General features: G+C 48.7%; 1 protein-coding gene across 43 annotated transcripts in view; it reads left to right on the top strand.

Annotated features, from left to right (window-relative positions):
• Tcf7l2 (transcription factor 7 like 2) overlaps positions 1–14112 on the top strand; it is a 188251-nt gene that overhangs the window by 153246 nt on the left and 20893 nt on the right. For 30 of the 43 annotated variants that reach the window (XM_055630045.1, XM_055630050.1, XM_055630049.1 and 27 more), the window contains 2 exons: positions 10926–11058; positions 13038–13140. In XM_055630045.1, the coding sequence (XP_055486020.1) occupies positions 10926–11058; positions 13038–13140 (236 nt within the window). Of the gene's footprint in view, positions 1–1460; positions 1584–10925; positions 11059–13037; positions 13141–14112 lie in introns of those variants that run through there. The other 13 variants (XM_055630046.1, XM_055630048.1, XM_055630053.1 and 10 more) reach the window with 2 other exon arrangements.

Here is a 14112-nt window from a genome sequence, read left to right on the forward strand (position 1 = left end):
TTTAAAGCGAAAGAATAGAAAATGAAGAAGTCCTCCCTTTTTTGTTGGCCTTAAGCCCTTCCAGCCCTTGTTTTGGTTGATTCCTTTTTGGTGGTGGCGGTGGGGGGAAAGAGGGGGATTAACTTGCCCCATGTATTAACAGATCGCTTAAAGACCTACACTCCGAAAACAGCTCTGTGGTCTTGGAGGTAAACAGCTGGCCGGTCAGGCAGTTCGTGCACTAAAGGAAAACAACCTCCTTCATTAAAATTAGGTGTCCTGAGTTCAGGAAACCAAATCTTAGCCACAAGTCTCGCCTAGGATGGTTTTCTACCTGCTTGAAAACAAGAACTGTGCGTTTGCTTTTGAGCATGGAATGATCGTGGAGCTCAGTCTGTTAGACTGTGTGTGTGACTCAACACCTTCCCGGGCAGCCCCCACTGCATCCTCTCCTCCATGCAAAGGGGACCATTTTAGGCCTGTTCTCTCTGAGGGTCTCAACTCAAGTTAGGTTAAACCCACACCAATGTACCTGGCCCTGGATCCTATGAACACCCCAGGAAAAGTAAGTTGAGTGTGTACCTTTTTCTTCCTACTTCCCTGCTCTCCCCTCTCTCTCCTTCCTCTCCCTGGGAGAAAGCTCAGATACCCACCAGCTAAAGCAGTCGGCCACCCAGAGGTCTGGCTTGCAGTGCCACTGCGTACTGGACACGCACTTCTCCCTGCTCGCAGGGAGGCCGTCTGAAAACCAGGCAGCCGCCTACTTTGGGAAGGAAGAGGGTGTGCTGGAGTGGCAGGCAGGGCCCCACCAGGTGTCACTTCCGTGTCATGGTGACAAGAAAATACTTCCTCCCCGCCCTCGGCCCCATTGCAGCCCTCTCCCTAAGAAATTTGTTTTGAGGGATTTGACAATCTTACAGATAAGGTGCCTGCCACTGCGCTGGTTGCTCATTTCCCTCATGGCTGACCATAATTTCTCTGCTACTCTTAGCTCTGTCCCTGCCACCCAGGGTGAGGGAGGGGGGCTGTTCGTAGGTGTCCTGAGCTGGTTGGGGGAAATGGGCCTTCCCCCTCCTTCCTTCATGGATCCTGGAATAGTAACGGTTAGGATCTAGAGGGGATTTTATGTTTTAAAAATATATTTAAATTGAAGCTGCAGCCAGCAGAATTAGATAACTAAATGTTTTTAAATTTTTTAACTTTTTTTTCAGAAAGGGTGTGCAGGGGAAGGTCTTGCAAAGTAGTCATGTGCAATTCAAGCAAGTGTGTGCAGCCAGAGGTCTAGAAGCATTCTCGGGCTTTTCAGAGGCATTTTCCAGCTCTTTAAGTGAGCTGTATAAAGGGAGGGGGCCTGAGAGGAAAAAGGAAAGTGAGAGAAGCCAGGAGGGAGAAAAAAAAGCTGGCCCAGTCCCATCTTGAAGGTACAGAGAAAGTTTTTTTCTTTCTTTTTTAGAGTGGAGAGAGGGCAAGGCAGAGCTATTATGTACCCCAGGGAGGCCGTGCTAGTGGGAATGGAGGATGTGAGTGGGAAGGGAGGAGCAGTGGCCCCTGGGGTCTCTCTCTTGCAGCAGTTGGGCGCTTGGCACCTCAATTTGAATTGCTGGGTGAGTAGTGACTGCACGCGCACGTGTGTGTGTGTGTGTGTGTGTGTGTGTGTGTGTGTGTGTGTCCCCTCACACTCATGGTTGTTACCATGAGACCCATACTCCCATTTCTTCTTTAAAAGGCTTAAAAAAAAAAAAAAACTTAGACAACAGAAAGGGAGGCTGAAACAAGAATGAATGGTCAGCGAAGGCCATGCCCTGTCCCTGTGGGATTTTGCTGAACCCATTTGGGGGAGAGGAGGAAGGGTTAAAGAAGATGGGGAGGAGAAAAAGTCCGACTTTCATCCAGGCTCTTACAGCCCATAGCAAAGGAATTATAGTTTCACCCACCACAGAGGGCTGCTACCATCGGCAAAGAGGAAGGAGAGTGACCTTGGCCCCCAGGGGACCCTGCCTCTCCAGGGGTGGGCCACTGAACACTGAGTGTGCTGGTTTCATCTTTAAAGCCAACTTTCTGTTGCTCTGTCTTTGGCTGTTTTTGTTTTCAGTCTCCAAATTTAGATGTAGGCCTTTCCCGGCCCTGGTATTGCTTGTGGTGTTTGTATCTTCCAAATGTATACAAAGCCGTTTGGGAAAGCTGATGGTAGGACTGGTGAGAGCAGGCTCTCCCGAAGGGTGGGGCTGGGGGCTGGGATTCACCATGGTCTGCTCCATCTTGGGCTCACACTGCTTGACATAGGCAGTGAGGACATTGTCTTGAATCTGCAGGCAATTCTTTTATTATCTTTATAATTACTGTAATTATCTTTGCTGTTGAGTGGCCAAATATAAATCATTAAGAGTGGTTGACCAGGTCAGATTGGAGAGAAATGAAGCATTATGTAGACTGTGGATGGCTGTGTTAAAAAATCATTGTCATATTAAAGGCCAGCTCAGTAGATAGTTCTCCAGAGGTGGAGAGCAGGAGGCTGTAACATTTGTAAGCCTCTTTCTGCGCTTTCTAGTTCCGCCTAGTTCTGAAAACTGTGAAGACCTGCTGGGACAGGCCAATACTCTGTGAGTCGTGTTGTAAATTTTCCACCCAGACCCTCCTATTCCTCAGGATTCCTGAGACACCCAGTCCCTTGTTAGAACTTTCCTGTCCTGTGGCTCAGGGGAGGGGTGGTACCTTCCATTCTGAGTGAGGCCTTCTGAAAAGGAACCAGCTTTCCAAGTAGATTCTCAACTCCAGTGATATAGGCATTACAGCCCCTGTGTTGCCCTATCAGCTGGCTCTACTGACGTTTTCCAGAAGCAGCCGAGATGGCAACCTTGCCTTCTCAGGGAAACCTCCCTTGGTGCTTTGGAGTTGGGGGCGGGAGGGGGAAGCCTGAGTGAGCTGTGTTTTGGAATTCTTTCCTTCTGTAATAAATGTGGTGAAATACTGCTAAGCCCACCATTTGCATACTTCTACCCACATTGGAGGACCCAAAACATGGAACCTTGCTCATCCCAATAGCCTTCCCCCACACCAGGCTGTAATCTCGGGGAGCAGCCACACTGCGTGCTTCTGCGTGGTCCATGGCAGCTGTGGGGCTTTTCCGTGTGGGTCATTTTTTTCATTCTGCATGCCCTTTATAGGAAAGGATGCTGAAGTTTGGGACATTAGCAGGGCAAAACGGAGAAGCTGAACACCTCTGTTTATCTTCTTTCTGTCTGTATGTGGGCACCGAGTCTTCTCGGATCCTAGAGTCTGGGTTTGTGTTTGCTGAGCCATATGAATAAAGTCTTCCTTCTTCCTCTAGGCTCACTGACTGCTATTTCCCAGGGAGAAAATGTACTTCTTTCTGAGGGAAATGACTGCTTCTTGAACTCTATGGTGCAAGCTTGATTTTTTTTTTTTTTTTTAATTTTTCAACACAGATCTAAATTCCTAGGTTAGTCCCTGGTGTAGAAGCTGTTAGCAGCAAAAGGCGTTTTCAGGCAGCTGTCCCTTGCAAGTAAAAGCAGAAGGTGCTGTCAGATTTTATTCCTTGAGTTTCTTAAACTACCCAGGATGTATTAACCATTATGCACTTAAAATTTATTCTCAACCAGAATGGGTGATTTCCTTTCCATTGTATTCAAGAACCCAGGTCTTAGGGTTGTTGTGTTTGGGGAGGTGGCCTGGAAATCGTTATTGTGTTTTAAAATTGTTTCACATTGGAGCGTTGGGAGGGCTTCGTTTGGAATAGGTTAGATTTATTCCTGGTTCTTCTAGAAACAGCTGTATCCTCTTACCCAGTTCCCAAACATTCGCCACACACCCAGACACCCAGCAAGATTGATTATGCTAACACTAATCATTTAATATCCAAGTCATAGAGAAATATTTGGCGGGAGGGTGGAGGTCCCAGATTCCTGGGAAATTGCTTAGGGGTGAAGTGGCTTGTGAAGGACTGGAACAGCACACAGACCCTCATAGTGCCTTTGCCTCACTGATGTGGTGTAAAGTGTGATGTTGCCGGAGAGAGGCAGGCAGGAAGAAAACCCTGGAAACCTAGCCTGGACATTAAGTGTGCAGATGTTTCAAGGGATAGCTGGAGGAGGCACAGGGGTGTTTTCTCTTTTATTGGAAAATAAAATGAGAATGAGTGACATAGGTTACGTTTAGCGAACTTCCTGGGAGTGGTTGCTGGAGAGCCGAGAAAGCACAGCGCTGCTGGGTTGGACGTGAGCTACAGTTTTCACAAAGGCAAACGCCTGGAACACCGCTCTAGTTTCTAGGTTTGAAGTCCCTGCTTTGTGTTTTCCACCCCAACACCACCGCTTCCCATCACCTTTTCAGGCGCTACATAAAGGTCCCCGAGAGCTGCTGAACTTGACTGCCTAGGCTCACGGCTACCGAAACTGGCTGTCTTTGGTGTAGCTTGGGGTGGTTCTATGTAGGGAGGGCTCTCCTCTCCATCAGAGGCCAAGGCCTGGGGACGGTCAGAGCTAGCTAGCACTGTGTATGTGCACCTATGTGGGACTTTGCATGGAAGCAGAGTGCACATCTGCCCTCTTGCTGCCTTCCCTGTCCAGTCATTTCCTTGTGAGGAGAATTTTAATGCCTCTGTGTTCATGAGAAACTGTGGGTTGGCAGAATTTTATAGACAGTGGGAGAAATCTTCATGGTTCCTCTTCTTGCTGTGTACATGGATTTGGAGAGATGCAGACATAGAAAAATTGATGTTCTGCAGAACAAATAACAACCCAGTCATTACTTCGTTGTAGAAGATGAAACTTTACCTCCTGGTGGGCTCCTGGTACCACATCTGATCAGATATACAGGCTGTGCCTGGTTGATGTGGTGGGCACGCTCTTCTGCACTTCACAGACAGATAGATCTCTTTCTGCCTTACTTCTCCACGTAAAGCTCAAACCCAGAGAAACCTTCCATCTTCCATTTATTACTTTCGTGGCAGTGTTGTAGCCATCAGCAACCATCTTGTACACAACAATTAGCTGGGAGCAAAGCCTGGCAACTGGAAGGAGCAACATACAGCCTCTGACAGCAGCCTGGTCACGGTGCTGGCTGCATCCTGGCTGGGGTGAATGGTTCTGAAGAAGGTCAACCTTTCCGTGTTAGATAAAAGAGGTTCGAAGGATGCAGGATGCGAGGTAGCAGGACTGAGGTGAGGCAGCAGGTCCATTTCCCAATAACCTTTCTTGGAGCTGAGGATGGTGTTACTCAGTGTTTGGGTGCCAGTTGTTGAGGCAGAAGGTTTACACTTGCTGACCATCCTGCCACCTTCTGTGGCGAGGCCTGAGGAGAAACAGGACTGCCAAAGAGTTGTTGATAACTAGACACAGCAACCCCTCCTTCTTCTCCCCTCAGCCCCTCCCCTTCCCCAACACCAAAATGTATGAAGGCTTAACTAGTCTCTACTGGGCTCAGCACAGCCAGAGTGGACAGAAAAATGGGTGACCAACCTAATGCTCTCCTTTGAGGTGCTCTGGGGCAAACAGGAACCCCTGCACCCCTCCCATGTCCATGCCAAGAGAGGAGGAGGCTGCAAACGCTCCAGCTCCAGCATTGTGGCTTTTGTTTTGTTGTACTGGGCCCCTCCAAGGCATTTTCTGGCCCCATTTTTCTCCTGCAGCAAGAAGGGCAATGCGGAACATTGAAGAGGAGGCTCCATTTGTTTCCACTGTCTCTGATTAGCGGGTTGCAGAGGTGACTGGTGAGCTTCCAGTCACTTTAGACTGACTCCCAGTTGTAGGAGGTTGAGGGTGGGTTAGAGGGTGGCCACTGGAGGAGCGTCTTCATCTTTTACTTTTCAGAGTCCCGATTCTGAGCAGGACTGAATGGTGTATGGGTGCCTGGTAATGGTCAAGTTGCTGAACACTGCTAAGAGTTCTTGAGAGGTCAGAGGTCAGCTGTAGGGTCACTCCCCCTTCTGTAACTGGATGAATCCTGTGGGTAGAAAGTCTTTGTGCTCTCTGAGGGCCATTGAAGTATCTTTTCTTTATAATTTAACTATTCAGAACTCACACCCATGGAGTTTGATGAAGGAAATGGGGAGGGCCTCGCCTGGGGGGCTTGTGAGTCTATCCAGGTAGAACTTATAACAGCCTAGCGACCAGAAGGCAGATGAGGAGCTTGAGTTCCTTTGTATAAACACTGTTTGCATCCTTTAATGAGGCCAAGGTTTTAGATCATTTGTTTATCATCTTTGGTTTCATGTAAGCCCAGAACTAACCACCAAAATTTTTGTCACCAAAATTCTTCTGGGCTCAGTTGTATTTGGGAAGCAGAGAGAGACGATTCCGAGCCCTGTTTGTTCACACTTTCTTACCCAGCCCCATGCTGGAAAAGCCCCTCTGGAAGAAGCCAGTGCCAGGGCTTGCCTGGTGGAGTCAGGGGACCTGGAGACACTCCTAATTTGATATTTGGTGACTGATTTTCTCTTGGTCCTGAAGCAACTTTGTTTAGGGAAGGTTGGCACAGGCCGGTCTCACAGGCTGTCTCTCGCTGCAGAGCCATAGCAGTTACTGCTCCTAGTCCTTCTGGTCTACAGGCACTTCTGAAGAAGCTGTGCGTTAGGATGATGCCGCAAGGTTTGGAAACGGCACTCTGTCAAGGTGTGTGGCAACTCCTGCTCACCTACTGTGTGGAACGAGTAACAGGCCAGCCAGGCACAGGCGTGCTGTGTGGCTGCACTGGGTGAACATGGCTGCTGCTCCCAGGTACACGACTGTGCTCTCAGAAGCAGGGGCACATCTGAACCGCTCCGGGGCAGTGCGGTGCTTTGTCATAGCCATGGCTGGTCCTGGTCTTGCTCTGGGACAAGCAAGCTAAGTGGCTTAAAGTGGCTGCATGGGTGAGTTTCTGATAGTAGGGAGTTACGTGGGGTAAGTTTATGGATACTTGGGTTCTAATTTTTGGTGGCACAGACATGCATAGCTCTGTCATGTTCTGAAGGGGTTAGATGTTTGGTAACAGGCTTCAGTCCCTGAAGCATCCGTGATTGTTGATGACCCTGACTTTGAACACAAGTTAGCTGCCACAGATTTTGGAGCTCTGGTGCTTGTACAGATAGCCCAGTCAAGCAGATACCTAAATAAAGGACACCAGGTTTTATGTTGCAGTTGGTTGCCTTAAAATTTGGATCTTTGCTATGAAAAAAAGAGGTGGGTATAAAAAATATTGCAGGCATTTAAATCCCCTTACCCTCTCAGTACTGACTGTCGCTTTAATTTAGGTCCCATGATGCATTTCTGGAAGCTTGCTGTTACCCTCCTCAATGAAGTTACTTTTCTCCCAGTGTCTACAGGGAACACAGTACTTGAAGACCTTAAAGAAGTGGGAGCTGTTTAGAAAGAAGGAGGTGGGGACAGACCCTGCCTGCTTGACTATCTTCACATTGTCAGCCCCCACTCCCAAGGCCCTCACCCTGATTCTAGAAGGACTTGTTTATCTCCAGTTGTTATTTTTGTTTTGTTTTGAAGTTGTGAGGTCCTCCATGGCAGTCTTATTGGTACAGTAAAGTGATGTTGGTTTTGTTTTGTTTTGTTTTTCATTTAAATATATTTGTTAAAAGCACATTTTTAAGATGGGTGTGTGACTTGGGTAGACTTGGTAATAGATCATTCATATGCCTATATCTAGGTGATGATTTCCTTCCTGTGCAACCACGGGTACATTCTGAGGCTGTGTTTTCCCTCTCTGTGAGCGGAGTTGGAAGATATTAGCCTCGTGGTTAAGCACAGTGTCCTTTATAGCGTCTAGATTACATTTTGCCAAGTTTCTTTGTGTTTAGTGGGTGCCTGACACTGCTCAGGGTGCCCTGATGCATGATTTCATTCAGTCTTCACAACCCTACAGGCCAGACACAGTACTTGCCAGGACTTTATGGAGGCAGAAATGAAGGAGACTAAGGAGGAGCAGGTGGGAAGAAGGGAGGGAGGGAGAGACACTTACCAGGTTAGTGAATCTTTGTCCCAGTCCTCACAGTTCTCGCTCTCAGTCTCTGTGAGAAGCCAGCATAAAAACCATTGTAAAGCACCGGTGTAATGGGTGCGGTGTCTGCAGGAGCTGTGGACTGAGTGAGGACCATCTGGTACTTCCAGGAACTAGGTCCTGTGGCTGATTGGCTCTGTCTTGTTATACCCCATGCACTTTGGTGGTTTTCACGTGGTCTTTGGTATGGTGCCAACTTGCTGTCACAGGCTGGACATGGCAGGGTGCAAAGTTCCAGAAGTCACAGCCCTTGTCTCTAAGGATGAGTAGAGTGTAGGCCACTGATATTAAGAATGCGATCTGGAAAGATAGGACCTTGGGGTCCAAGGCTAGAGAGACACAGGTGTTTACTAGAAGAGAATTCTGTGTTGTAAGGGACCCAGGTTTTGGAGGTAGTGGGAGGCAGCAGGTAGACCCTACCTTCTAGTATTTGATCATGGTGTTCCTCACTTGAGAACAGACCAACCTGGATAGACAGCTGGTCGTGCTATGCAGTCAGGGTCATGGCCTAGTAGGGCTTCCATTATCCTGCTAAATCAGGTATCGTATAAAGCTTCCACTTGTCTTCCATCTGCATCTCCTACATCTAGGAGGAAGAGGGAGAACTGTAAAGTCCCACACCTTCCTCACTGTTACCAAACGCTGTGGTCATTATTCCCTGTGGCTGCAGACAAAGAAGGTTCCCCACATCCCCCATTAGTTCTGCTTGGAGGATGGCCTGGGACTGGTGGCAGAGCAACCACATCCCCTGCCAACTCTCTGCTAATCATGACAGTGATAATGAAGCACCACAGTTAATAAACATACCCTGTGTTAGGTCTCTGCAAGCCCTCCCCATGTGTTCTCTGAGAACAAGGGCTTGATTCAGGGCTAGAACTAAATCATTGGCCTCTAGGTTTCCTTGTGCCTGTACGGCTCTCAAGCCTTGGGCCCAGCCATGGCTAACAGGAGAGGCACTCATGTTGATCTCTACCCAGGTCCTGAGAGATGGTTTTGTCTACTCTATGGAGGCTGTCACACCTGCGCACTACTCACTGAAGTCCCTAAAGCAGGCTCAGTCCTGTGACTACTGTGTCACAGCCATCCTTCCACATGGCATATGTGACCTCTTGAGAGCCATCTGCTTTCTTTCATGTCACGGGGGGTGTGTCTTTCCAACCAAGTTGAAAACCTCTGGAAGGCAGCCTCAGCCATTTACCTTTCTTCTAGGTAGCTACCACTCCGTCCCTATCTATTTTTCTTTTTCTTTCTTTCCTACCACCAAAGTAGGAGCTGATGCCCTCATTCCTTCTAAACCATCTTTACGGAAGATGCTCCTAGGAACCTTCTCTTGAAGGACTTAGTGAGGTGTGACCACAGGCCTGGGCTCAACGGCCCTTGGCTCTTCACCATCCTGGTTGCTGACTCTAAGAGACCATTCTTTCTTTCAAATCTTTGGTAACTTTTACCCTAACCATTTTCATTTGCGAAATGCTAGCTAGGCTCCCTGAGCAACTGACTAGCCCTTTTTCTCTGGAAGAATTAGGGTTTTACAGGAAGCTGTAAACCAGGTGCTGGAGATGTTCTTTTGGGATCTTCTAGGAAGACCATGTTTTTCTTTCCTAACATGCCCTGGAAAAGTGACACATCTTGGCCATGCCTTCACTGTCCTTAGCTGTGGTAGGAAGCTAATTTTCCTGTGTTTTATGCCTTTTTCGTCTATTAAAAAAAGCTAAAAGGGGAGCCAAAAGGAAACACAGGAAGAGAACTAACTGCTCAGTGGTCCCTGAACTCAGGAGGCGCTGGTGGGCAGTGCTGGAACCTGCCTTCTTTTCTTTTAATGCAATTCCTTTTCCTTGATGTTAATGCAACTTGTGCCCTTCCTAGAAGTAATAAAAGGAAATGAAGACACATTCTGAAATGAAACTTGACTCTAATCCATTCATCATCTAATGCTAGCCTCTTTATCTTCTCTGGTACCTAATCTGGTTAAATGTCCCTGTTGTAGGATTTTAGTGAAAATCCCCTATTGGGAATAGGGTTTTTTGCAATTGGATTACTCTCAGTAAATGGCCCAGTAGTTCGCTTGTTTCAGCTTAATTTTTTTTCCTTTGTGATCTTGCTGGGCTGAGGTATAGCCCTGCATAGAGGGGAGGGGCAGTGCACACGGGCGGAGGTTTGGGAAAGGCCCAGGGAGGTGGCAGTGAGGAGTATTTGAGGTGTTTTCATTTTCTTTGTTTTCTGCTTCTCTTCACCATCTACCCTGCCCCGTGCAACAAACACTTGTATTTTATTGGTTAGAGCTGCCTGGTTCTCAAATGCATATCATTTATTAGCCCAATTCATCATCATCCAGTTAATTTATTAGTGGTCCCTGATGGCTTCCTAATGAATCAGGGCTGCGGGAATCTGCATAAAATATGCAGGTGCTGGCTGGGCCAGAGCTTTCTGGCAAAGTTCAGTCCCCATGCGAAGCTGGAGTGGGGCTTTTCACCCAGGCTGAGTGTGAATGGTGGAAGCCTGCCTGCTGTGTCTAAAGACCTGTGGAATTAGGGGGTGGGCAGAGAGGATGGCGGGCGGAATTCCGACCCTACCAGGGTTTCTTGTAAATGAAGTTTCTACTTTTTCCTGCCTTACCTGTGAAGCCAGCCTGCCTCCTAGAGATCCCACCATGGGTCCCTGGGGTTGGAGATGCTGCCCTACTTTGTGCACAGCCTTAGTAGGCCTCAACTTCCCACTCACCTGCTGATGGAAAAAGTACAAAATCGTGGGTTCAGGGATGATGCAGAGGGTGTTCCGGTGTGTAGAGCAGCGGGTCTCCGGCTTCTGAGTGGATTAGGGAGCTGGGGGCGGCAGAGTGGAGGGCGTCTTGGGAAGGCGGGCGGGCGTGGGCTGCGGCGGCAGGAGCCATGGGCTGCGGAGAGGCTCACACTGTCTTCCTGTGCTCTCCCTCCCTGCAGTCGAACAAAGTGCCGGTGGTGCAGCACCCCCACCATGTGCACCCACTCACGCCTCTCATCACCTACAGCAATGAACACTTCACCCCGGGAAACCCGCCTCCACACTTACCAGCCGATGTAGACCCCAAAACCGGTAAGCGGGGACTCCAGGGCCTCTGTCAGGAGCCTGTGGCAGGCGCAGTGGCTGGGATGGGAGCGGAGCCTGGCGTGTCTGCTGGGGCCAGTTCCCCCCTCCCCTCTGGAGAGGTCCAGTTACAGGGATAAGAGTTATGTCAGCACCTTTGCAGGGGGTTGCTTGGGGAACCTGGTTCTGGGTACCTTCCTAAGCAAAGGAAGTAGGAACAGGGCTAGAGGTGTGTCCTGGGCACTTTGAGCTAACTGACACCAACATCGTGGTTTTGAAGGGGTCCAGACACTTGAGAGTGTCTTGTTGGTATATTCTCAAGGGACCACATCATGCAGGGTCTTGTATTCTTTGTAGATTTCTTTGCATTTTCCTATTCCATTCCAGTATCTCAGATTTTTATTGTTGAGCCCATTTTACAGACATAGAAACTGAAGCCCAGGAAGGTTTCCTCATTTTATCCAGCAGTGTCTTGAGCATAATTACTGCAGTCTCTACACCTCTCTCCTCTTCCTGTCCTTGAAGGGAAAATGCTGAAAGGCAACGATGCTTACAGCTCCCCCTACAGGAAGATCCAGTATGGCAGGCAGCCTCTGCTCAGGCCCTCTGAGCCTATGTGAATATTGGATGCAGCCTGGCAGTTTGACTGGCTGGAGGAGGCGGCCAGCCCGCCCTAGGCTCCGCCAAGTACAGGGCTACACTTGCAGCAGGCAGAATCTCATTTGAATAATGGTAGGCCAGGGAATAGCTTTTAAATGGTTATCGTAAACCATATGATTAACGTCTAAGGACTGTTTATTTTTCCTCTGCGAACATTCTTTCAAGTGTGCAAAAGGCTCACTGTAGGGTCCAAGCCCAGCTAATCTGTTTGCTTTTTGTAATAGAGAGAAAGCAATGTCTGCGTCAAAGTGTCACCCGGGGAGACTTAATTTACAGATTAAAAGCTTCCTGAATGAATTTCTTGAAAAATGAGCTAGTTTTCCTCCATGGACTTTGCTGTCCTGTCTCTTCAATCCCGGGTTAGTTCTGGAACACCCTTTGCCTCCCACTCAGGCTGGGTGGGTGGGACAGAGCCAGTCCTCTCAAGCTGAATTGCTCTCAGGACCCCACATCCACATCCTGAGGATGGATGACCAGATGTGTGCCCCGTGCAGTTGGGAAGCGAGCCATGGTCTGTGCTGTACTCCTTCGGGCTTGCCTCGGGAGTCTGATGCCCCCTATGGCCCATGGACTACCCAGTCAGCCAGCAGGCTGGTGCCCACACATGACTACCCCACAGGGAACATGGCTCAGAGCTGAGCATCCCAAGCCCCCAGCCTGTCCCTCTCTGTTGAGTTCTCACTCCTGGGAAATGACACCAATTGGCATTTAGTGGTTTCTGCAGTTCCTCTTCATGGAGGAATTGGCCGGCTAAGGGAATTGGGTCTTTTGAGAGAAAGCAGGTCATCTCTCTGAGTCATAACTTAAAATGTGTGACAAGGCTGCCCATAGTCACAGCGCTGAGGCAAGAGCGAGCACTCCGTGGCCTGTGTGCTTAGGCCCTGTCTCAAAATCCCAAGCTTAACTATTTAATTAATTAACCCTTACAAATCAGAGGCATAATTGTCACATAGGCAAGCCGTTTGAAATAAAAGGTAACGGGCCGCGTTCCAAAGCAAAAGGAGTTCGTAATTATGAGTTGCTCACCTGAACTGTGCCACTCCTTTTAGTTAGTTTGTTTTTAACTCAGAGTAATCACTTTAGTCACACATGGCAAGATGGTATCTTCTTGGTCTCATTCAGTCCATCTAGAATGAGCTGAGTCACTGTGCAAACTGATGCTGTGGAAAAAGAAGACAGCTGGTCGTCTCTCTCCCCAGAGACGGGAGGGACCCCAGCTGGGATTTGAGAAGAGACAGCCCCTTTCCTTATTCGGGTCCTTGCTCCCCTCCCCCTGGCAGTCCCCCCTGCCTTTTCACTCTTCCTAAACCCACTGCTTCTTCCCTCAGGGATCCCACGGCCTCCTCACCCTCCAGATATCTCTCCGTATTACCCGCTGTCGCCTGGAACCGTAGGACAAATCCCCCATCCGCTAGGATGGTTAGTACCACAGTAAGCAGCTCCAGTTTTTCATTCCCTTTTTGTTTCTTGCATGAGCATGCTTTGTGTGTGTGTGAGTGTGAGTGTGAGTGCATGGGTGAAAGTGTGATTACAGAAGGACAGCTGATAGGACGACACAGGGAAGATGCTGTTGAGGTGTCCTTTGGGCTTGTAAAAGGATTACACCATTTCAATGAGCAGCATTGAAAAGGGTCAGTGGTATTTGTCACCTCTAACCCACGGTCCCCAAAAATGTCTTTAAGCTACCTTGGGAACTGCAGAAACCAACTGTGGCTCTTCCGCCGGTGGCAACCCAAACTGTTACTTGGTTGAGCGCTCTCTTTGAGGTGCTGCCTCTGTGGCAGCCATGGGGTGGGAGTAGGAGCAACCTAGGGCGAAGCTCTCTAGGGCTGGGAGGGAAGGGATCGCAGCTAGCACCTAGACCTCACCCCAAGGCTGAGGAAGGCAGTGGAAGGAAACTTGTGTTGTCTGTCCAGCATCTCTGAGACTCTGCAGAGCTAAGGCTTCAGCTAGCCACAGGGATACAGATGGACAAGTGGCACCCTCCCTGTAGCATTCAGGGGCTGGGCTGCCTAAGTGTTGACCCTGGAAATGCTCAGAGAAGTTGACTACAACTTACAAGTATGATGCATTTAGAAAACAGAACAGAAAGGCCGCTCATACTTGAGTCTACCGTGTACTCTGTAGCATGTGTGTGTGTGCGTATAATGTTCAACACTGTATTTTGATGCATCTCTTTCTCCATTTTATCAGTGACCTCTAGCATTAGAAAACACAGGGCAGCGCTGAGTGCTGAAAGAAGAAAATTCTGATAAAACTGTCAGATTTGATTCTTAGGGAAGACAGACTTTTATAGCTTTAAAGACAGTAACATTTTGGAATAGTGGCCCCTTCCTAGCCTTTTTTCTCTGGTCGAACAGGTCCGGCACTGTTTGCGTCCTTGTTTAAGAACAAGGTTGTGTT

This window comes from Psammomys obesus, unplaced genomic scaffold (assembly GCF_907164565.1).
Source record: "Psammomys obesus unplaced genomic scaffold, mPsaObe1.curated_primary_1811, whole genome shotgun sequence".
NCBI classification, from domain to species: Eukaryota; Metazoa; Chordata; class Mammalia; order Rodentia; family Muridae; genus Psammomys; species Psammomys obesus.